The sequence below is a fragment of the Argopecten irradians genome, chromosome 7 (assembly GCF_041381155.1).
Source record: "Argopecten irradians isolate NY chromosome 7, Ai_NY, whole genome shotgun sequence".
NCBI classification, from domain to species: domain Eukaryota; kingdom Metazoa; phylum Mollusca; class Bivalvia; order Pectinida; family Pectinidae; genus Argopecten; species Argopecten irradians.
The window spans coordinates 24,266,618-24,290,527 of NC_091140.1; the positions used below are offsets into that span (position 1 = coordinate 24,266,618).

The window sequence follows — 23,910 nt, forward strand, 5'->3', positions numbered from 1 at the left end:
CCGCTCTGGATTTACTTCCGAGAAAAATATCATGCTAAACAAGTACAGGAGACCTGGTATGTAGGACAGGTGTGCTGCTGTTTTTACTGGGATGTTTATTACATAAGGTAAGGACTTATTTTAAAAGGGGATGTAGTTGCGTTTATCATACGGAGTTACACTGAATACAGTTACATTTTACTGTAAAAATTGTACAAGTGTTTTTACAACAGTACCTGCGCTAATTCAGTACTCCCGTAAGACCACGTAACGACTTGTGTGATATTTCAATGATTTAAATTCAGTTTTCTTTGGCATACACCTAAGCCTATATATATGTCATAGGACCACTTATGGTCAATTCATACATTTATTTTTAATGATTGTAAAAAAATCAATGTAGAAAACTACAAACATGATTATTGATCAATGAAGTTAAAAGATACTTGAATCTAGTAACAGTTTTAGTAAAAATAAAGGAGAAGAAATAACGCTATACAAAGAGAAATTTGCATGTGATTAAATAAATAAATAATGCAAGGAAACAATATTTTTTTTCTATTTTGTTAAGTGTTTATATCTTATTCAATAAAATTTTCTTTGGGGAGGCCTTACGCTTTGAAAAAAACACTATTATAGTAGAAATAGTAATTGCCGCACAGCCACATTTTTAGGGTTAATACGTTTCAGACAGAATTATCAATCTCAAAGTTATGTTTCAGAGAAAATACCAGAAATAGTTGCATAAAACGATGCATAATTATCAATAAATGATGTATCTTTGGTATCACCACTGAGAAATGAGGAAAACTTTAACAAAACAAATGTTTTAGGCATTTTTTCAATTAGGGTATCAATTTGGGTACAGTATCAATTTTGGTATAATGACGTTATGCCATTTTAATAACCAATCAGATGCGAACGTCACTTTAATGATACGATATAACAATTTTCTGCAATATCTTGGAATTACAGTTAACAAATGTTTGTGGTTTTGGTAGATGATCATGTGAATGGCGACAAGTGGTTGAAACAAAGCCAAGATCATACACAGCCACTGATATCTAGGCAATGGGGGGTACACTCACCAAAAGAAAAGAAAACAGGTTAGTATTTTTACAGGCACGTTGTTGACATTCCGTAGACTAGACCACAGTGTATTAATTGTGGATAACCATGCGGACTTAGACATTTTAAAATATTCATATTCATAGTTTATTTTTTATCTATTTTCTTTTCAAAACGAAAATAAATAGAATAAGTGAAATATAAGAAATGGTAGCTATTTTTTTACATACATTGGTGTGTAATATACATTAGGTGTTTTTACATATCTCTAATGGTTAAATCCCTGACGATTCTTCTCTTTAGCTAAACGTAACTGACCAATGGTATAGAGTATTTCCTCATATATTACATTTACATTTAAAGTTATATTATTTTTAACCAAATTAGCCTATCATTATCTAGAAACTTACGCATATATCTGCTATTGTTCAAAAGATTAGTTAAATTGTAAACAAAACGGTTCATTGTACATCCTTTTTCAATTTTCCTTTCACTTTTAAATAGTAATATATGACTCTGCTTTACTATTATCATAAAACTTGACATACAAATGTGTCGCGTTATTTTGACGATAAATAATAATAAATCTAAAATGATACGACCGGTAACAAGATAGCCGGCCAGGCCAGCGCTCGGCTAGCTTCCCTAAATAACCCCATCCCCGTATCATGTTTTAAACTCGAATGTAGATTTACTTAGTGTTAAGGGTTTATTCACATAATTAACCACATAAATATAACTGATATAATTTAGTAAACCTTTGCAGAGAACGTCTACACAAAAAGAGTTTATCAGTTACTCACTGTCCTTAACAGACCTCAATATGCTATTTTAAATAAAACGTGATACCCTCCTTCCATTAGAGACTGGAACAATCTTCACATTAGGAATAAACCCTCTTTTTATCGAGTAACATCTACTCTTTCACAGGACAGAGAAAAATATTTATTGTAGATCAATAATGGCGCCTTAGTTCCCTCATCAGACGTTAATTTTCTGAACAAATATTGTGACTTCTGTGTATAATCCCCTTAATATTTAGACATTTCTCTCATTTATGAGAGAATATAACATCGACATTGAAAACCCCCAAACCTGTCACCAGCACTGCCCCTTTATATTTTATTTCTATTCCTATTTCCCACCTTCTGGAAATATTTGTGTGAGTGAGAGAGAGGGAGAGAGAGAGGGGGAGGAGGATGGAGAGAGAGAGGAGAGTACTATTCTACTGTATTATATTCAATATAATGCTTTTATCATATGTGCTATGGAGAGTTTCTTGTGACCTTAGGGCTATCTACAATCCTTGCAAAATAAATAAAGAATGAAAACAATAACAAAGGACTATGTTTTGTTTGGGTCCTTTTCGGCCCCCAAATCCATCATTTCTTTTAAAACTAAGTATTAAATTGTTGCATTTGTAATAGGAGATTTCAGAAAAGATGGCGTGACGTCGCAGAAAGTTTACATCCGGGTCCTCAAAGGTACAAACACATTTTGGCGACTAGTAAAAACAATAACAGATACGTACATCCCTTCTACACAATCGATACTTTGACAAAAGTATACACATTCATGTTTACAAATTCTGATTTTAAAATGCTTTCTTATTGTTTCAGAGGTGACAGACATTTGTATTTTTATATTTACAATGTTTATTGCTAAATATATTTCTGTAGATTTAGCGTTGAAGCCGGCTTGCGAAGCGGTGCAGGGCCGTCACACATACCCGTTTTTTGTTTACCTTATCTAAATTCATGTTTTGAAAAAGTTCTGAATAGATAATTGAATTATATGTGTCATGTTTCTGTTATACACGAAAAAGCTGTTCACAAAACTATTTAATATAACGAAACGTGGACCATATCTGACCAGACTACGGCCGCTCGTGCATGGCTTCGTTGGTAGATCATCTCAGGCCACAGCCCATACTTGAGGAAATTAATAATATTAATACGTATGTAATTACCAACACATATCTCAATAAGTACTTGTGTTTTTCGTTCTTTACCGTGTATATCATGTTTTAAAGGAATGCTATAAACCACTGTGTTACACGTACATGCAGATCTACATGTGTACGTACACGTATGGCTGCCGATATATCTCGAAAAATAAAATGATGAAATCTCTCAGTTTTCATGCTGTTGAGTTTATTGTTTAATTTTCAGTCGCTTTCATTCCATGGGTTGCTATACGAAGTCTTTAATTGAAGTGATATTGCTTTTAAAATTTTGAATACATGTTAGATTGACTACATTTAGAATTATAAATACAGATCTTAGTACTGAAATGCCGACCAGGACACATTGCGCAAGGCTTCGAGAATCCTAAAATACTTCAAGTTTTGTTTAAAATATCATAAAAAGTAACTATAAACTGACTCATTTGTATATCATCAACTCAATTCCAAAATTTTTGACAAAAAAGTTATCAAGAATACTTAATTTGATGACTCAGACAAAGGTCGAAATTCGGGATGTCGGCAGTACGTAATATGGCTGCCGTGCGCTTAGGGTAATCTACGAAAGCAAATTTTAAATTTTTCATAATCACAAATCGTAATTTGGTATTTTACCATGTAAGACTTAGAAAAGAGTAATCGCTTTTTTAAATGACAGTATGATATTTGTGGAACTTGGAAATTAATCTATAATTTCAAGCTGATATTTGCAATATTCTGTCAATGTTTATACGGTAATGGCGACCGTATTTTCTCGTGGGCGGTCGAAAATGGAGTCTAAACAAAGTAAAATATATGAATATCATATGTTCATATCTATATATTATTGTTGCATATTTTCATTTACACTTTTTGAAATGAAAATAAAGCAACATTTCTCGGATAGCCGTACAATTTATTACAATAAAATGTAAACAAACATCGCAAGCGGCGGTGTTCCCACATATTAATGTATACAGCTATATAGAGTTGTACCTTTGAGCGCCCGGATGTACCTTTGTGTGACGTCATCGCCATCTTTTCTGAAATCTCCTATATTTAATACATTCCTGTCATAAAAGTTTTTTTCAAATTTTGCAGCTGATTTTGTTGCCACGGTAACAATCTGAAATATGTATAAAGAAACTGATTATTTTTAAAAATCGTTATCTTTGACCTATTTTTTGTTAGTTTTTGAAGAAAGATAGTTTTTAAGAAACAATCTTGAACAAACTAAACATTGATTCAGAATATGAAGGTACAATGTACCTCTTATACATCTTTTGGAGAAATGTAAAGTTTTTTCAAGGATAAGCTCTATGGCTTCTAGATGACAAAAATGTCCAAAATTAACTGGATAAAAATGTGTAATGCGTTTGTCATCGACAAAATTTAAAGCACTTGTTTTTTCTCCTAGCAGTCCTAATTATTCTAATCATGTTTGCAAATAAACATGAGCCCACATTGATCTATCTATTTTATCACGCTAAATATCAAAGAAACACAATTTAACAAAGCATGACAATTTATTGACTCGTGCCCTATCCGGGCCTCGAACTCACGATCTACGGCACCCAATCGCCTAGCCAAACATACCTGCAAACATCACGGTAATATTGTCGACATTGAATTTATTCTAAACAGCATAGTTGAGTTATCACTCGCATATAGATTTCTTTGGTAAGATGTTTCCTTCTAATACTTTTTTTATTCAACTTAATTCAAAATCAAAATAACCATAGAACAAATGATACTTATATTAATTTATTATTACGTGGTAGATTTAGCGTCGATGAAAACATTACTTGCGTCGATAAGGTAGAAACAACTTTAGAACATAAAGAACAGTCGAAGAAGGAGAAGACAGAGGAGAATAAACAAAGCAAGAAAAAGAATAAAATAATTGTTAATGATATTCTACCACTTTTGATAACATTAAAATACTGTGAATTTACCACAATTTATTCAAATTCATGTTTACAACATGTATCATAACATTGTCCTTTTAAAAATGGTAAAGATGCGTGTAAAATAAAAATCATAAAAATAAAATACCTATATCATTCAAGTTCTGTTACAAGTGATTACAAAAGGGAAGAATCGGAGACAAGTGTCAGTAACTACTGTCAAAATGCTTTCTAATGGGACTAATTCACGTGCACGTGATACTTGATAATACCTGATTGTGCGGGACTTTTGTTTCTGTTGAAGATGGAATGGCGTTCGAATGAGATATCCCTCGCAAACATCATAGGCCGGGATCTAGGGGGGGGGGCACGTGCATCCCCCACAACTTAACGAACCAATGTTTTTCTGAAGACTTATAACCCACTGATAACGATTTGGTTTGTTTTATTTATTTTCACGTCCTATTAACAGCCAGGGTCATATAAGGACGTGCCAGGTTTGTTGGTGGGGGAAAACCGGAGTACCCGGAGAAAAACCACCGACCAGCGGTCAGTACCTGGCAACTGCCCCACATGGGATTCGAACCCGCATCCCAGAGGTGGAGGGCTTGTGGTAATATGTCGGGACATCTTAACCACTCGGCCACCGCGGCCCCTACTACTGATAACGAAATCGAGAGGTAACAGTGTATAGACTGGGATGAACTTCCGGTTATGACGCCATCAAGATGGCCGCCATCTCGAATTTCACTAAAGATTGAAAAATAGTCATAACATTGACATTTTTCAACCGAAGAAGACAAATGAGGCATCAAAATGACCACGTTAGAACAACAAATACATATCAGGACCATATAATGCAATATATGTAGTGATTTTTACGCAGAAAATGAAAAAATAGGATTTTGAGTTAAAAAATGGTAATTTTAGCAAATTTTTCATATTTGGCTTGACGCAGCAAAAATGTTGGCCAACAGCAAACTATTTTTTCTAATCAGTTATTTGACCTCTTATCAAAATCAGTGAAAACAACACCAACCAAAAAAAACCACAATGTTAACACTGTATAAGCTCCGGTTATGACGTCATCAAGATGGCCGCCATCTCGAATTTCACTAACAATTGAAAAAATAGTCATAACATTAACATTTTTCAACCGAAGTAGACAAATAAGGTATCAAAAAGATCATAATAGAACAACAAATTCATATCGGGACCACATAATTCAATGATTTCTAGGTAGGAATTGAAAAAATCGGATTTAAACTTAAAAAATGATAAATTTTTAGCAAATTTTTCATATTTGGCTTGACGCAGCAAAAATGTTTACCAACAACAAACTATTGTTCGTAAACAGTTATTTGACATCTAATCACTCAGTAAAACAATAAAAATATATAGAGATACAAAAAAGAATTATTCTTATACCATCATCAAGTTTACAAAACATCACCGAGTGCGTATACTGGGTATATGCTATTTTTCTAACTCCAAACCGCTGACACTACAGTTTCCTGTGTCTTATAAGTTCCTCAAATAAGTTTGACTATTTGTGATTTATAAGTAGGAAACATGAATGTACAGTTGACAGAATATCTAGGTAGGACAAGTCACAGTTTCGTTTATTTCCTATGCATAGTATAAGCAAAATGTCAGATAGTTACTATAATGTCACATATTTCTTTCACTGGTTCTCAATTATAACCATTATCATAGTGCGTGCTTTCCCGCCTCACTGCACTATCCTCTGACGTGACTCGGCATGTCTTGTAGCTGGTACATGCAGTCCGAATCAGAGTAATCGAGATATCAGTATCCAATTCGTCGAAAGCCAGAGCGTCGTCTTCGATGTCGATGAGCTGATGTGACACTACATTACCAGTGGTGTTCAAGCCTGCCATCTTTCATGACCCATCCATGGCCAGAGTTTATGTCAGGAACAACAGGTTCAGGGATGTGGGATCTCCTTCAGATTCTAACATATCGTATATGCTGTTTCAGACCTCTCAGGATATTCCACCAGATCCAGATTCTTCGAATGGTGGAATTAAATGATTCAAGCACCATTCATCAACCTTGTGGACACTCGTGCGACTGTAGATGGCACAGGTGATATCCTCGAGGTATTTAATGAGGTCATAAATAGTAAATTTCATTGGTCAGACTTTCCCCAGTCCCTTGAAGGTACTGGTTGTGTAGCATCTGGTGTATGCGTGGATACACCATTGAAGACTCTCCAGAAAAAGTTTTCTACAGTGCTCTCCAGACTTGGCAAAGAGAGGAACTTCACTGTAGATCTCATTTATGACCTCAAAGATCCACCTGTGCCATCTATGGTCACTGGGGGTTCACAAGAATGAGGAATTGTGCTTCATACGAATTAAGGAAAAGCTACTCAACCCTTCGCAGAATGTGGCTCTGGTGTCTTTTTCCATCCTACCAGAGAAGTCTGGAACATCATATACGATATGTGAATCACTAGGTTGAAAACAGGATGAGCCCCCACATCTGCGAACCCGATGTTATTGATGTTACCTCTGGCCATGGACGGTTGACAAGTTAGAACTACGATGGTAAACCGGTAATGTAATGTCACATCGGCTCATCAGCTCATCGACACCCTGGCGAGAAAGCACGCACAACGATAATGCTTATCATTAAGAACTATTGAAAGAAATATGTGATATTGCAGTAACCATCTGACATTTCCTTACGTTATACACAGAAAAATAAAGTTAACAGTGGATGCGCTATTTCTAAAAGAAACAAATTTCTGAAAGTGTCGTGGTATTAACGGAAAGAAATGCTTTCTTCAGTTTTAAATTGATACCCTTTTAGTTGGCGTTGTGCTGTTAAAAAAATATTTTGAGACGCTACTACTCTACAGACTTTCGAACATGAAAATGGATTATGTTAGAAAGTCCCACTTAGATATTAAGCAAACTTAAAACTCAAATATGTTAAGATATGAATCGTCAATTGCCAATGTTATCTCAGGAAATTCTAAGACATCCGGAAACTGTAGTGTCAGCGGTTTGGAAAAAACATCAATCATATACCCTGTATACGCACCAGGTGATCATTTCGTAAACCAAATGATGGTATAACATTAATTATGTTTTGCATTTTGTATATTTTTGTTGTTGTTGTTTTTACTAATTGATAACAGGTCAAATACCTGATTAAGAATAATAGTTTCTTGTTGGGAAACAATTATAGCTGCGTCAATCCAAATATGAAAAATTTGCTAAAACATTACCATTTTTTAGCTTAAAATCTTATCTTTTCATTACCTGCGTACACATCAGTATTTATATAGGATAATTTGGTCCTTATATTTATTTGTTGTTCGATTGTGGTAATTTTGATGCCTTATTTGTCTACTTCGGTTGAAAAATGTTAATGTTATGACTATTTTTCAATTGTTAGTGAAATTCGAGATGGCGGCCATCTTGATTACGTCATAACCGGAGTTTATACAATGTTAACATTGTTGGTTTTTTTGTTGGTGTTGTTTTTACTGATTGATAAGAGGTCAAACAACTGATTAAAAAAATAGTTTGCTGTTGGCAAACATTTTGCTGCGTCCAGCCAAATATGAAAAATTTGCTTAAAAATTACCATTTTTGAGCTTAAAATCCGATTTTTTTCATTTCCTGCGTAGAAATAACTTCATATATTGGATTATATGGTCCTGATATGTATTTGTTGTTCTATTGTGGTCATTTTGATGCCTCATTTGTCTTCTTCTGTTGAAAAATGTCAATGTTATGACTATTTTTCAATCTTTAGTGATCTTTAGAGATGGCGGCCATCTTGATGACGTCATAACCGGAAGTTCATCCCAGTTTATACAATGCTACCTCTCGATTTCGTTATCAGTGGGTCATAAGGCTTCAGAAAAACATTGGTTCGTTAAGATGTGGGGGGGGGGGGAGGGGGCTGCACGTGGACCCCCCTAGATCCCGGCCTATCTTGGGCGCCTTCATCCGGGCCATCAAAAGTGTTTTGTATAAGTTGTTTCGCAATCGATGTAAAAGTTTATATAATGATACTTGATATATCTTATGTCAACAAAATTTTTCATGAAAATGTATTTTTCCTAAATAAGCGTCAGAATCTATGTTTATGATTAATATAGATCAAATCAAGTGGATGTCACTGGTATAATTGGAAACAAAGATCCTAAGATATGTTTCGACAGCAACAGTCAAATTGTTGACAACGATAAACTACAGAACTTATCAAGGTAGTAATATTAACCACATATTTATGTATGTATTGATTTTTAGCTGGTGGGCTGAGCCCAACAACTTATGATCTGGTGTGTTGAAAAGGAGCTTGTTAACAAGATATCTTGCAAAGAAGTTGTTTGTTCTGTACCATCTTTCAGATTTGGTTTATCGTATGGTTATAACAGATCGCTATTGAATTACAGATTTTTAATTAATTTATTTCACGTTTCCTTCTCTGGGTTGTTTGTATATCCACATTTTAAAAAATGTCATGGGAAAATGAAAATTGACCTCTATGATGAACTTTGTATGTTGAATTTAATTTTACAAAATTAGGTCATTGTGACCTACGTTTTGAAAAATTGTCACAGGAAAATGAAAATAAACATCTACAATGTTTTTAAATGCTAAATTTTATTTTTGCAAAATCAGGTAAGTATGACCTAATCTAAATATGGCTAAATATGAGTAAGACATTTGGTGAACTTTGAATGTTGTATGTGACTTTTGCAAAATTTGGTCACTCTGATTTTTTGAAAAATTGCCCCGGGACGGCGAAAATTGATGAACGTTTTAACCTTGTAACATGAATTTCGAAAAAAACGGCAATGCCACCTATTTCATGAATATGTGCAATGGAAATTGACATCTGTGATGAACTTAAGAAAGACAACAAATATAAAACTTAGTGATATTTTAGGGAAGGCAGTATTTTCGGGCAATTTATTTATCTTCCTTTTTTTAATTTACATATGTATATCTTTTATTTGATAATCCCTAATTTGTAAGGATGTTACCAAATAGCACATATGTTTAGAATACCGTCAAGTTACTTTAAAAATATCTACCTCACCACATTATCTAGACTAAAATTGAAAATGTGTCAATTCGTTTTGGTGATACAATGACGTTGCTTGTTCCTAGGAGTTTTTTTGTGCGATAATACACCTGTTTGGTTTTAACTTTTATAACTGTTTTTTCATCAAGGTATAAGGAGTTACATCTATTCATTGTTTTGCATAATTATATTAAATTAATGTATTTCAAGGAAAGGTCATTTTGGATCTAAAAATCAACGTTTAAAACATATTGGAATGTCTTCATTCTTCATACTGTAGTACCAGAAAAACCCAAGTGGAAGATTTTGAGACAAGTTCCAACGAAAACGATCAAGTGGCTGACGAGCGCAATTCACAAAAATTTAGACCAAGGTATGAATATTAGCATCATATTTGTCATATAAGATATTGTTGGACCATCATTCAATGCAATATGCAATCGAATTTCGCCTCATTGAAAAGTCATTTTTGAAGCAATGATATTTGGTTCTATCCCCGGCACGGACGTGAAATGTCAAGGGTCACCTGTCCGTTAACATGGTTTTTATCCAGGCACTCCGGTTTCCTCTTACTCTTAAATCCCTTGGGCGCCTTCATCCAGGCCATCAAAAGTGATTTGTATAAGTTGTTTCGCAATCGATGTAAACGAATTAAAAGTTTATATAATGATAACTGATATATCTTATGTCAACAAAATTTGTCAAGAAAATGTATTTTTCCAAAATAAGCGTCAGAATTTATGTTTATGATTAATATAGATCTAATCAAGTGTATGTCGATGTCACTGGTAAAAGTGGAAACAAAGATCCTAGGACATATTTCGACAACAACAGTCAAATTGTTGACAACGATAAACCACAGAACTCATCAACGTAGTAATATTAACAAAATATTACCTGATATGTTGATTTTTTTCAAACGTGATTTTATTAATATCCTGTAGTAATCTCTCTGTCTCTCCCCCTCCCCCCCACTCTCTCTCTATCTCTCTCTTTGTAATCTTTGTAAATGACCATATTGTTGAAAATATTTCGACTTAATATATGTTATCTATACCAATGTTAAACGGAAAGACAACAAATATCACACTTAGTGATATTTATGGAAAGACAGTATTTTCGGGCAATTCAATTATCTATTTTTTTAGATTTACATATGTATATCTCTTATTGGATAATGACTAATTTGTAGGGATGTAACAAAATAGCACAGATGTTTAGAATATCGCCAAGTTACTTTAAAAATATCTACCTCACTACATTATCCAGACTAAAATTGAAATGCTTTTTGACATATAATGACGTTCACTTGTTCCTTGAAGTTTTTTGTCTGATAATGCATCTGTTTGGTTTTAATGAGCAATTTTTATTGGTTTAAAATCCATGTCATCATGTGATAATGTACAATTCATGTCGCCGTGTGTACCGTCGTCTCTGTTTGACTTAAAAACTAGGCGTATGACGTCACAGAAAAGGTGTCGAAAAATACGGATTTCATTAAATTGGATTGAATTATAATGATAATTTTGAATAGATTTTTATGTTTGGGACTATAACACAATAAGTATAAATTATAAAACTACGATGTCATGACAGAAAAATAAAAGTGATGTAAACGCTAGCATCATGTTTAGAGAACGTTTGCGATCAGTAACCTTGGTATGATTATCTCGACAATTAAGGATTAACCTGAATAGATTTTTTGTGTTATGGAGATAAAACACACAATTTGAGTCTTCTTAAAATATACCGTGAAGCGGTTTATGATGAGAGTTCACTCATATTTTTTTTATATCTCTATATTGTAAGCATTTATTCAAATTAATCCGTATAATTCAATTTACCAAAGAAAATCTCTTCAATATTCATAATTCATTTTGGGATTATTTCGTCTATGAAATCATTATGACGTTATATTAGCCAATCCGAATCGACGTTACAAACGGCGACGCAATATTTGCCTTTATGTGCTAAATTTATAAACCAATAAAAATGTTAGTTACAAGCAAATTTGAATTATACGGATATATAAACAATGTATGAGCATGCTTTATACTTTATAATGAGGAGTTCACCAGCCTTTGTTATTGCAGTGAGAAAAAGTTAAAACAACGGCTGAAAAAGTAAGTATTTGTCTCAATTTATTTCACAAATAATCTTTGACACAAATCATCTTCTATACTGATTATCGCGTTAAAAGTGCAAGTTTTTTCAAGCACGCAAATGCTTTTATAATATATTTTGCCTATCAAGCTGTATGTTTTATTTGGACGTCTGTACTTTGGCGAAGTCACGCACTATATAGAGTATATTTAGAGTTAATGCATATGAAATATTCCGTCTTTGCATATTACAGATTTACGTCCCTTTAATATGGATTTCCATTTTTAAGCCTAATCATTTTGTGAACGAAAGCATTCTTGTCTTTAGATGTATGACGTTACGCGCGTCACAATATATACCAACCCACAACGGCAGAGAAATCAAAAATAAGTAAATAAAGAATATTGGATACAAGTAAACGATAGGAAGGATCATTTAGAAATGACCTTTTAAGGAAACTTGATGTGTTCAATACCCTGTTTTAAATTTCAGGAAAGAAAATGAAGTTAAACGTGCTCTGGAGAAAGCGGAAAGGTACGATCAGTTTTAATGACAATAATTCACCTCTATTTATAATATAACTTCCATTTGTAATCTGATAAAATTACTTGTTCGATTCAACCATCAGATTACTTTCAGCTTTGTTTAATCAACACGTTGTCTTTGATGTGACACCACATTGGCTAGATATGCGGTGATAGCAATGAACAATTGTCTTGGCTATTAGTTTTCCACTGGAACTAAACACAACTGTAGTGTAACATATGTACCACGAAATAGTTTACTGATTATTTTGACGGTTTTAACATAAAAAGAGTAATCGACTCCAATAAACTTCATTTTTGTATGCAAGACTACAAAAGTATACAACAATAATTTCCCAATTTCATCAATGTTGTAACACCACCCCATATCAAATTATGTTAATAGCGAGTTAGTTGCAATGCTATCAATGTTATTGTTTTTGGCGATAAACATATATTTTTTATTTTATGAAATAATTTTTTAAATTGTCATTACTCACGTTCATTGTTTCAATCTCCATAGGTTTAGCCAACTTGTTTGCCAAAAATTGAAGGACAAAAATCCAAACAAAGAAAATCTCAATCTAATTAGACCCCCAAAATAGATATTGCAATTATTGCATATCAAATATTCCGTCTTTGAATATTACACATTTACCTCCAATCAGGATAGATTTCCATTTTAGGCCTCATTATATTGTGAACGAATCTCGCGTTGTTTTCTTTAAATGTATGACGTTACGCGCGCAAACCATGACGTCAGAATTTATACCGACCTACAAATAAGGAGCATTGAAGACATGTAATCAAACGACAGTAAAAATTATTTAGTGACGATAATTAAAAAAATAAAGTGTGACCAATACATTAATTTTATTTTTGTGTTTAATACATTTTATTTGTGTAACAAATATATGTTAATTTTTGCTCAACACAATTTATTTGTATTACAGGAAAGAGCATGAATTTAAACGTGCCCAGGAACAAGCGGAATTTCATCACCAGAGGTACGATGAGCTTTAATGACAATCATTCACTACCATTTATAATAAAACTTCCATGTGTATTCTGATCAAAATAGATTATTTCATCGATGCGTTCCTCAGATTACTTTCAGCTTTGGTAAATCGCCATTTAATTTTGACACCAATCACACTAGATATTCGATAATAACAATGAGCAATAGTTTTCCACCAGAACTAAACACAACTATAGCTAACAAGGGCAATTTACAAAAAGTTAGATCAAGGTATTAATATTAGCAACAAATTTTTGCCAAATAATACATTGTTGGACCATCATTCAATATAACATGCAATCGAATTTCGAATTTCGCCTCATTGAAAAATCATCTTATTTAGCAATGGTATTTGGTTCTATCCCCGACACGGACGTGAAATATCAAGGGTTACCTACCCGTTAACATGCTTTTTATCCGGGCACTCCGGTTTCCTCTAACTCTGAAACCCCTAGGGCGCCTTCATCCGGGCCATCGAAAGTGATTTGTATAAGTTGTTTCGCAATCGATGTAAAATAAATGAATTAAAAGTTTATATAACGATAATTGATATATTTCATATCAACAAAATTTGTCATGAAAATGTATTTTTCTCAAATAAGCGTCAGAATCTATGTTTATGATTGATATAGATCAAATCAAGTGGATGTCGATGTCACTGGTATAAGTGGAAACAAAGATCCTAAGATATGTTTCGACAGCAACAGTCAAATTGTTGACAACGATAAACTACAGAACTTATCAAGGTAGTAATATTAACCACATATTTATGGATGTATTGATTTTAGCTGATGGGCTGAGCCCAACAACTTATGATCTGGTGTGTTGAAAAGGAGCTTGTTAACAAGATATCTTGCAAAGAAGTTGTTTGTTCTGTACCATCTTTCAGATTTGGTATAACAGATCGCTATTGAATTACAGCACTATTTGACCATTTACTGATTTTTCATTATTTTATTTCACGTTTCCTTCTCTGGGTTGTTTGTATATCCGCATTTAAAAAATTGTCATGGGAAAATGAAAATTGACATCTATGATGAACTTTGTATGTTGAATTTAATTTTTACAAAATTAGGTCATTTTGACCTACTTTTTGAAAAATTGTCACAGGAAAATGAAAATAAACATTTACAATGTTTTTAAATGCTAACTTTTATTTTTGCAAAATCAGGTCAGTATGACCTACTATCTAAATATGACTCAATATGAGAATTAAGACATTTGGTGAACTTTGAATGTTGTATGTGACTTTTGCAAAATTTGGTCACTCTGATCTTCTTTTGAAAAATTGTCCCGGGACAATGAAAATTGATGAATTTTTTAACCATGTAACATGAATTTCGAAAAAACGGCAATGCCACCCATTTCATGAAAACGTCCAATGAAATTTGATATCTGTGATGAACTTAAGAAAGACAACAAATATCACACTAAGTGATATTTGAGGGAACGCAGTATTTTCGGGCAATTTATTTATCTTTTTTTTTTTATTTACATATGTATATCTTTTATTTGATAATCCCTAATTTGTAGGGATGTAACCAAATAGCACATATGTTTAGAATACCGTCAAGTTATTTTAAAAATATCTACCTCACTACATTATCCAGACTAAAATTGAAAATGTGTCAATGCTTTTTGTCATATAATGACGTTGCTTGTTCCTTGGAGTTTTTTGTCCGATAATACACCTGTTTGGTTTTAACGAGCAATGGTATTGATTTAGAATCAATGTTTAACGGCTGTCATAATGTACAATTGATATTGCCGTTGTAACTTTGCCTCTGTTTGGCTGATACAACGGCGTATGACGTCACAGAAAGGTGAGAAAATTAGGGATTTTATTAAATTGGATTGAAACATTGATTACTTGAAATCAATTTTTATGTTTGAGACTATAACACAATAAGTACATTATACAAGTACGAGGTCATAAGCAGAAAGAATAAAAATGATGTAAACGCTAGCATCATGATTAGAGAACGTTTGCGATCAGTAATCTTGGTATGATTATCTCGACACTCAATTAAGGATTAACCTGAATAAATTTTTGTGTTATGGAGATATAACACACAATCTCAGTGTAATCTAAAGATACCGTGGAGCAGTTTATGATGAGAATACACTCATTTTTGTGTGTTATATCTCTATAACATTTATTTAAATTAATCATTATAATTCAATTTACCAAAGATAATCTCTTCAATACTCAAAATTCATTTTGGGACTCTTTCGTCTTTGAAATCATTACGCCGTTATATTAGCCAATCCGAAGCGACGTTACAAACGGTGACGCCATATTTACCTTTATGTGCTAAATTTATAAACCAAATGCTAGTTACAAGCAAATTTGAATTATACGGATATGTAAACAATGAATGAGCATGCTTTATACTTTATAATGAGGAGTTCACCATCATTTGTTATTGCAGTGAGAAAAAGTTAAAAGAACGGTTGAAAAAGTAAGTATTCGTCTCAGTTTATTTCACAAACAATCTTTGACACAAATCATCTACTATACTGATTATCGCGTTAAAAGTGCAAGTTAACTAGCACAAAATGCTTTTTTATATCAAATATCGCCTATCAAGTTGTATGTTTTTTTGGACGTCTGTATTTTGGCAAAGCCATGTCCTACATAAGTTGAAGTAAATGCATATAAAATATTCCGTCTTCGCATATTATAGATTTACGTCCCTTGAGGTAGATTTCCATTTTTTATGCCTAATCATTTTGTGAATGAAAGCATTGTTGTCTTTAGATGTATGACGTTACGCGCGCAAACAATGGCGTCACAATATATACCTACCCACAACGGCAGAGAAATCTAGAATAAATAAATAAAGAATATTGCATACAAGTAGATGACCCTTTAAGGAAACTTGGTGTGTTCAATACTTTGTTTTGTTGTATTACAGGAAAGATGATGAACTTCAACGTGCTCTGGAAAAAGTGGAAAGGTACGAGAATATTTAATGACAATAATTCGCCACCAATTTATAACATATAACTTCAATTTGTAATCTTATTGGTTCGATGCAACTATCAGATTACTTTCAGCTTTGTTTGATCAACACGTCGTATTTGATCTGACACCACATTGGCTACATATGCGATGATAACAATGAACAGTTGTCTTGGCTACTAGTTTTCCACTGGAACTAAACACAACTGTAGTGTAACATATGTACCACGAAATAGTTTACTGATTATTTTGACGGTTCTCACATAAAAAGAGAAATCGACTCCAATGTACTTCATTTTTGTGCACAAAGCTACAAAAGTATACAACAATAATTTCCCAATTTTATCAATGTTGTAACACCGCCTCGTATCAAATATTTACAAAATATGTTGATAGCAAGTTAGTTGCAATGTTTACAATGTTATTGTTTTTGGCGATAAATAAAATATGCAAAAATATGCAAATAAAGAACATTAAAGACATGAAATTAAATGACAGTAACAAATATTTAGTGATGATAATTCAAAAAATAAAGTGTGACCAATACATTTTAGTTTTGTTTTCAATAGATTTTATTTGTGCGTTCAATAAAAATTTTTTTTAGTGCTCAATATATCTTATTTGTATTACAGGAAAGAGGATGAACTTAAACGTGCTCTGGAACAAGCGGAATTTTATCGCCAGAGGTACGATGAGTTTTATGACAATCATTCACTACAATTCATAATAAAACTTCTATGTGTATTCTGATAAAAATAAATTATTTCTTCCAAGCGTTCCTCAGATTACCTTCAGCTTTGGTAAATCTCCATTTGATTTTGACACCAGTCACACTACATTAGCAAGATATTCGATTTTAACAAGACCGTTAGTTTTAGGTATTAGTTTTCCAGTAGAACTAAACACAACTTTACAGTAGTGTAACATCTGTATCACGATATATCATGCTCATTATTTTGACGGTCTTTACGTAAAAAAGAGAAATAGAAAAACAGAATTTAATGTTTGTCAACATGACATATTAAAGCATACTTCTGTAATATTTTCCAATTTCCATTTATATGTACTGATTGTTATGATAGCATGTTAGTTGCTAATCTAAAGGTGTTATTACTTTTGGTGATAAATGTGGGGTTTTTCGTGGAACAACTTTTAAAACTGTCACCACTCACGTTCCTTGTTTCAAACTCCATAGGTTTTGCAAAAAAATGACGGAAGGATATTCAAAAATAGAATAATTCGTCGATCCAAATAGACCCACAACACATGTTAAAATCAATGTATATGAAATATTCTGTCTTTGCATATTTACATATATTTAACATATTTACCTCCCTTCCAGTTCATTTGGGGTTCATTTATACCTATCCACAAGGGCAGATAATTCTTAAATATGCAAATAAAGAATATTGGAGACATGCAAATGACAGTAAAGATCATTTAGTGATAACCCTTTTAAGAAACATGGTGTGTTTGTATTTCAGGAAAGAGGATGAACTTAAATGTGCTCAGGAGAAAGCGGAAGTTTATCGCCAGAGGTACGATCAGTTTTAATGACAATCGTTCACCTTTATATACATCAGAGATTCTATAATAGAACTTCAATTTGTAATCTTATAGATATTATTTTCTCGATGCATCTCTCAGATTACCTTCAGCTTTGGATATTTAAGGATGTACTCCTCTGAGAAGTCAAAATTTTCTTGTATTAAACTTTTTTTCTCATATAGATTTTTGGAAATAGGAGTTCATGTTATAAACGAAAATGGAAGAAAAAACATATGTCCGTGTGCTCGTTTATGAGATATTGTCACTCAAAGATACCTAGTTGACAAAATATTGGATTTTATGGGAATTTTGCGGTTTTGACCATATACACATGAGATTAAAGCCATAATTTCCTATCGAGGTGTTTGATTTGTATGGATGTTTGTAGAATTTATTTTCCAGTAGTCTTCTTTAAAAACATACCAGTTTTGATTAATTAGACTCATATTTTTTCTCAGAATAACAACATATGCTACCCCTACCCCTTAATTTTGAGCTAAAAATGCACCATTTTCAGCCATTTTTGCCAAATTTAACCTTTTATAGAAAAAGTTCTGGTATTAAACTTTTGTTCATATTTTGCATATCAACTTGGAAAGGGTTGTTCTTTCTAAATCAGGCAGAAAAATGGGGGGTCCGTGTGCTTACTTTTTTGCCCCATTTGAATATTTGTTATTTTTCAGTATTTTGGAGTAAAAAATAAAAGTGCCCAAATTACCATTAAATGTCAAAATAAAGTGACAAAAGTGTATCATTTCACACATTAATGCACAATATTTTAATTACCACGAACCCAGTAACGATTTACAGCAAAAATTAGTTCGATACAGCTAAAAATACTGGCGCAGTGATGATTTAAGTAAAAACAATTTCAGTAAAAAATGGTAAAACTGTGGCGCTATTCAAAGCGAAAAAAGACACAATTTCAAAATGGCCGCCAAATGGACCATTTCTTAAAGTCCCCGTATAAAAAAAATCTACTAAAAATAGAAATGTAATTTTTGACAGAATTTGCAATTGGCAACTTGCTAAAGATATTGATAGATTTTATCTTAAAATCTCATAACTTCTTTGATCTATGTCGAAACGAGACTTCAACGGGACTGAAACCTCAGAAGAATACAAACTTAAAACGTCGCCTAAAGATTATGATACCGGACATGGCTTTTAGTTTCTCACTACGCCTTAAAGATTAATAGAACTTAACAGTAATCTAACATCTGTATCACGATATATCCTTGTCATTATTTTGACGGTTTTCACATAAAAAAGAGAAATAGACAGAACACAGAACTTAATGTTTGTTAACATGACTTTATCAAAGTATATACTACTATAATTTACCAATTTCATTAATATTTTAAGACCATTCTGTATCAAATATGTCCTAAATGTTAATAATTATGATAGCAAGTTATTTGCAACTCTAACAGACTTTTGGTAATAAATGTGTTTTTTAAACTGTCACAACTCACGTTCATTGTCTCAATTTTCATAGGTTTAGCAAACTTGCTAGTGCAAAAATGACGGAAGGAAATCCAAACATAGCAGATCTCAGCGATCCAAATAGACCAACAAACCTTGCGACGAAATACAAAGAGCTTTATGATAATGAATGGACCAATGCCTATGAAACTTTGACAAAAAACAAGTTTGGGTATTATGGAAAAGAGGCTATAAAGTTGCTTCGTGAAATCGTAGTTGTGAGTACCTTATTTTTATGTATTAATACCTTCCATTGACAGGTACGGGCACGGAAAGACGGACAGACACACACATAAACAAAACAAGCATGTGGCATGTTCCTTATTTACGTTTATCTATCAGTTTCTGAGTTATACTTAATGCTACAAACCATAAAGCATGAATATATCCGTGTATTATTAAATCTATCAATATTTTTTTTTATATTCAAGGAATGTTACGAGCAATGCATGAAAATCTCTAAAGAGCAGTGGGAAAAAATGGCTACAGTTCTAAGTCAAAGGAAAACAGAGAACGCAGACAAAGTATGACTTGGGTTAAACAGATTATTTTCAGTTATTAGAGGAGCATAAATAAGGGATCAAATTAAAACAAAAATATCACGTAGGTCTACATCATTATATTACTGTCTATCACTTTATAATCAATTCTTATTTGTAAAGAGCATGTTCATTGGCTCAAATATTTATGTTGCCATATCATAAGAAATAAATCCGAATAAAACGGAGTAGTGAAGAAAACCCTTCATGAAATTGCTCACATGGTTAAATTGAATGAAATGATTCACTTAGTACGTATTTGATGTCATGTAACTATAGCATAGAATTCAGAGTGTGCTCGAATTATTAAGATAATTTTATTATTTGTTTTGTTATGACATCAAATTTATTCATGTTCATCCTTAAATAACTTTGAGTGCTCTTTCCTTTAAAGTTTCTTCCTTTTATGTCATACATAATTTGTTTTGGAACAGACACTCAAAGAAATTGGGTTCCAGGAGACAGAATTCAAAGATTTAAAGAAGTTTAGGAGAATGGCTACTAAGATATCGTCTAACAAAATCGTTGAAAAGGTATCGTGTGGAAACTTGTATATTTATCATCTTTTTTTTTCTGGACTGGTAGCTCTGTCTTAAATGAGAGGTTGCATGTTACAGGTTGAATTTGTACACGACTGTGCGTATTTGATGTAAATACATTTGTACATCAACATGAATCTGTTTTCTCTGTGTCAATATTTAAACTCAAATTTATTGCAGAATGAACTCTTGTTACACAAGTCATGATGTAAATAAGCCTGTTTATGTATATTTAGCCTTCTTCCCTATTTTCATTTTTTGTACTATTAATATTTTGATGAATAAATGATGATAATAGTGGTGACGGTGGTGGTTTTGGTGATGGTGGTCGTGATGATGATAATGATGATGCAAGTATATAACGTTAGATTTTATTCAATGTTCTATTGTCGTTTATTAAACGTATTCACCTTTGCATTTGTATATTAATATTGGCGATCACTACCAATGAATTCTTTGTTTTGACAAGGTGAAGGGAACACTGTGGGAGGATGAAAAACTAGATGTGGCGTTATTACAGGAGCTAGAAACATACATAGAAGCATGTACCCGACTCTCGTGGGAAATGGCATTACAAGATCCTCCATTACATATGTTCTGGGACTTGAAGCAAGACGATCCTCCAAACAGCATGTTCCAAACCTATACACAGAGCGGTACAAAAGTTAGCTATGTGGTCTGGCCCTGTCTCCTTCGCCAGGAAGGTGGCGATCTTCTTGCAAAAGGAGTCTACCAGCTCTACAAATAATTCGTTTTGTAGAATTTCTAAATGGATATGCTAGCACTGAAACGCGTTCTTTCTCAATTTGCTTATTTACCGAACCCGAGATTTATGTAATAATGCAGTACAACATGTGAAATCCGACTTTTCCGACACTGTATCATATTCACATAAACAACAATATAGTATAAAACAATATCAGTCTTTTCTGACACCTTGTATAATCTGACCAAAAGAGTCACTCCCCAATTTGTTAATTCAATTTATTCCGTGGACATGATCATTTGGTCGGCTTTGACAGGTTGTACTACTGTAATGATATTGATGATTGATAACATCAATAATGTCTCCACAACTAAGTGTATATTAAAAAGTCAAATGTATGTTATTAGCTTTTAATAATTTATTTACGCTATATAAGAGTTACTTGGTTAAATTGACTAGTTCTCTACTTGTTTTTCCAAAACCCTCGTTCAGCTGTGTGTTAGTCTTTAAAACTAACACACCCCTGGAAGCTAGCACACATCCAGACTCGGTTATTTCCGTTTAACCAATCATATTCGAGGTGTATGGGCCTTGTTTTCGATCACGCCATCAGTTGCTAGGCGACGTTACAAATGGGCATTAGATTCGGATCACGCCATTTCCTTTGACGTAATCAAACGACGTACATATCAATCGAAAAATTTCACCGAATATGTCGTCATGTTTATTTTATAACTGAGAGTTTTGTGAAAAATGTAATGGGATCAGAGGACAATACCTTATATATATACATGCACGCACAGTTGTTACATGTATGTACATTTTAGGCTACCTGATAGTGTAGTGGTTAACGTCTCGGAATATCAAAAGGCAACCTAAAGATAGCACCGTATTCGGGATTCGAATACCGAATTCGGTGCCAGCACCTTATTCGTTATTCATAAATGAACAAATAATAACAATTTCAAAACATAAAATACAGATCAAAACCTAATTTCACAACCTAAATAAAAATAAAAACTTCCAGAAATTGTTTTGAGTTTTAATAACGAATGCGTTAAAAATTGTATAACTATCTCGTTATAACAAGATAAGTATCTCGTTATAGCAAGATAGGTATCTCGTTATAACAAGATAGGTTATCTTGATATAAAGCTATCTTGTTATAACGAGATAGTTATCTTGTTGTAACGAGATAGCTATCTTGTTATAACGAGAAAGTTATCTTCACATGATGTGTCACATGACCACATGAGTCACATGACTTCGTTATATATATTCTCCGCAAAAACAGTCACAATCCAAATTGGCTGCTGTATCTACTGGAATGTGGAAGGGAAAACATTTTTCATCTTTTGCAGTTTTTGTACATTAATGAACGATTTATTCCATTCCTGAGTTTCTTTAAGCATAAACGAACACTTTCAGTATGTTTTGATTTATCTGCAGTTCTTTTGCAACATGAAATTGTTTGCACACTGATATTACTATAGTGATTATGCATAGGTATAGGTTTGTGAAATTCTGTCAAATGTTATTGAATAAAATTGTCCATATAAACTGTGATCATGCCTTACATCTATAAATTTATTTTGGGCAAATACTACTTTACTTGGAATATATTATGAAATTGATTGCTGCGTATTACTGAAAACAGATTTTGTAAGCAGTTATCGGTGGCAGTATGAAAATATAATGAGCACAGTAAATTGTTGATGATTTCATGTTAAACTCTTCTGATGTTACATATTAATATGTAGATTATATATGTTGTCATAAGAATTTGTTTAATCAAATATTGAACTGATTCCAATAGAATTCTCATTGGTTTGATAGAAAATATCAGTTCTGAACCCCAGAAGAGTTCATGAAATTCACATGCCGCTGACTCCAACTTGCATTCATTAAACTTCACGAACACGAGTCAAGTTCATGAATATTCAGGAATTGTTCCAGTTCATGAAGTTTCATGAATTTTTTGTGCATACTGCTGCGAGTTGTAGTTAATGAATAGCTCATGAATTGTCACGACCATTCATGATCATTCATGATAGTTTTAAGTTCATGAATATTCCTAAAATATTCATGAACGTTTTATGAATTTTCATGAATGGGTTATTCATGAATGTTCATGAATTCATGAATAAAAGAAATTCATGAACGTTCATGAATTCATGAATGAAAAGATTTATGAATGTTCATGACATATAAAGTAAAAGTCAAACATGGACTCATTTGCATACTTAACTGACGAAAATGAATTCTGTCGAAACGAAATTGAGTTCCGTCGAGACGAAAATGAATTATGTCAACAAAAATGAAATTGTCATCATAAAAATGATTTTTGTCCACTAAAAGATAATTTTGATTAACAAAATTTACTTTTGTCATAACGAAAAAGATTTTATGAAAAAAAAAACATTTTTTTGTGAGACGAAAGTGATTTTGCCATGACTTTTGTCCACTGAAAGAATGTAACTGATTCTAGTACCCTGTACCCTGTACCCCGTACCC

General features: G+C 32.8%; 1 protein-coding gene across 8 annotated transcripts; it reads left to right on the plus strand.

Moving 5' to 3' along the window:
• Positions 1 to 4: 4 nt before the first annotated feature.
• LOC138327929 (DNA ligase 1-like) lies at positions 5 to 22,962 on the plus strand. 8 transcript variants are annotated; one of them, XR_011209135.1, is made up of 16 exons: positions 5 to 107; positions 981 to 1,085; positions 9,038 to 9,145; positions 10,250 to 10,342; positions 12,063 to 12,092; positions 12,565 to 12,606; positions 13,550 to 13,603; positions 14,247 to 14,360; positions 16,047 to 16,076; positions 16,533 to 16,574; positions 17,212 to 17,265; positions 18,064 to 18,117; positions 19,626 to 19,830; positions 20,044 to 20,215; positions 20,586 to 20,684; positions 21,160 to 21,198. XR_011209135.1 is itself a non-coding variant. In XM_069274410.1 (16 exons), exons 2-16 carry the CDS (start codon positions 1,051 to 1,053, stop codon positions 21,436 to 21,438), a joined length of 1,332 nt encoding a protein of 443 aa, XP_069130511.1. In that variant the 5' UTR covers positions 5 to 107; positions 981 to 1,050; the 3' UTR covers positions 21,439 to 22,962. The 8 variants fall into 8 exon arrangements, 7 of the variants coding, with proteins under 7 accessions (XP_069130511.1, XP_069130513.1, XP_069130512.1 ...); XM_069274410.1 differs by having other exon boundaries at positions 20,044 to 20,136; positions 21,160 to 22,962; XM_069274412.1 differs by lacking the exon at positions 16,533 to 16,574 and having other exon boundaries at positions 20,044 to 20,136; positions 21,160 to 22,962.
• Positions 22,963 to 23,910: the final 948 nt, after the last annotated feature.

Coding starts and splice junctions, on each gene's coding strand:
- LOC138327929 (XM_069274410.1), top strand. CDS start 1,051: ATGGGGGGTACACTCACCAAAAGAAAAGAAAACAG. Junction 9,146..10,249: donor AAACTACAGAACTTATCAAG/GTAGTAATATTA, acceptor TTCATACTGTAG/TACCAGAAAAACCCAAGTGG. Junction 20,137..20,585: donor AAACAGAGAACGCAGACAAA/GTATGACTTGGG, acceptor GTTTTGGAACAG/ACACTCAAAGAAATTGGGTT.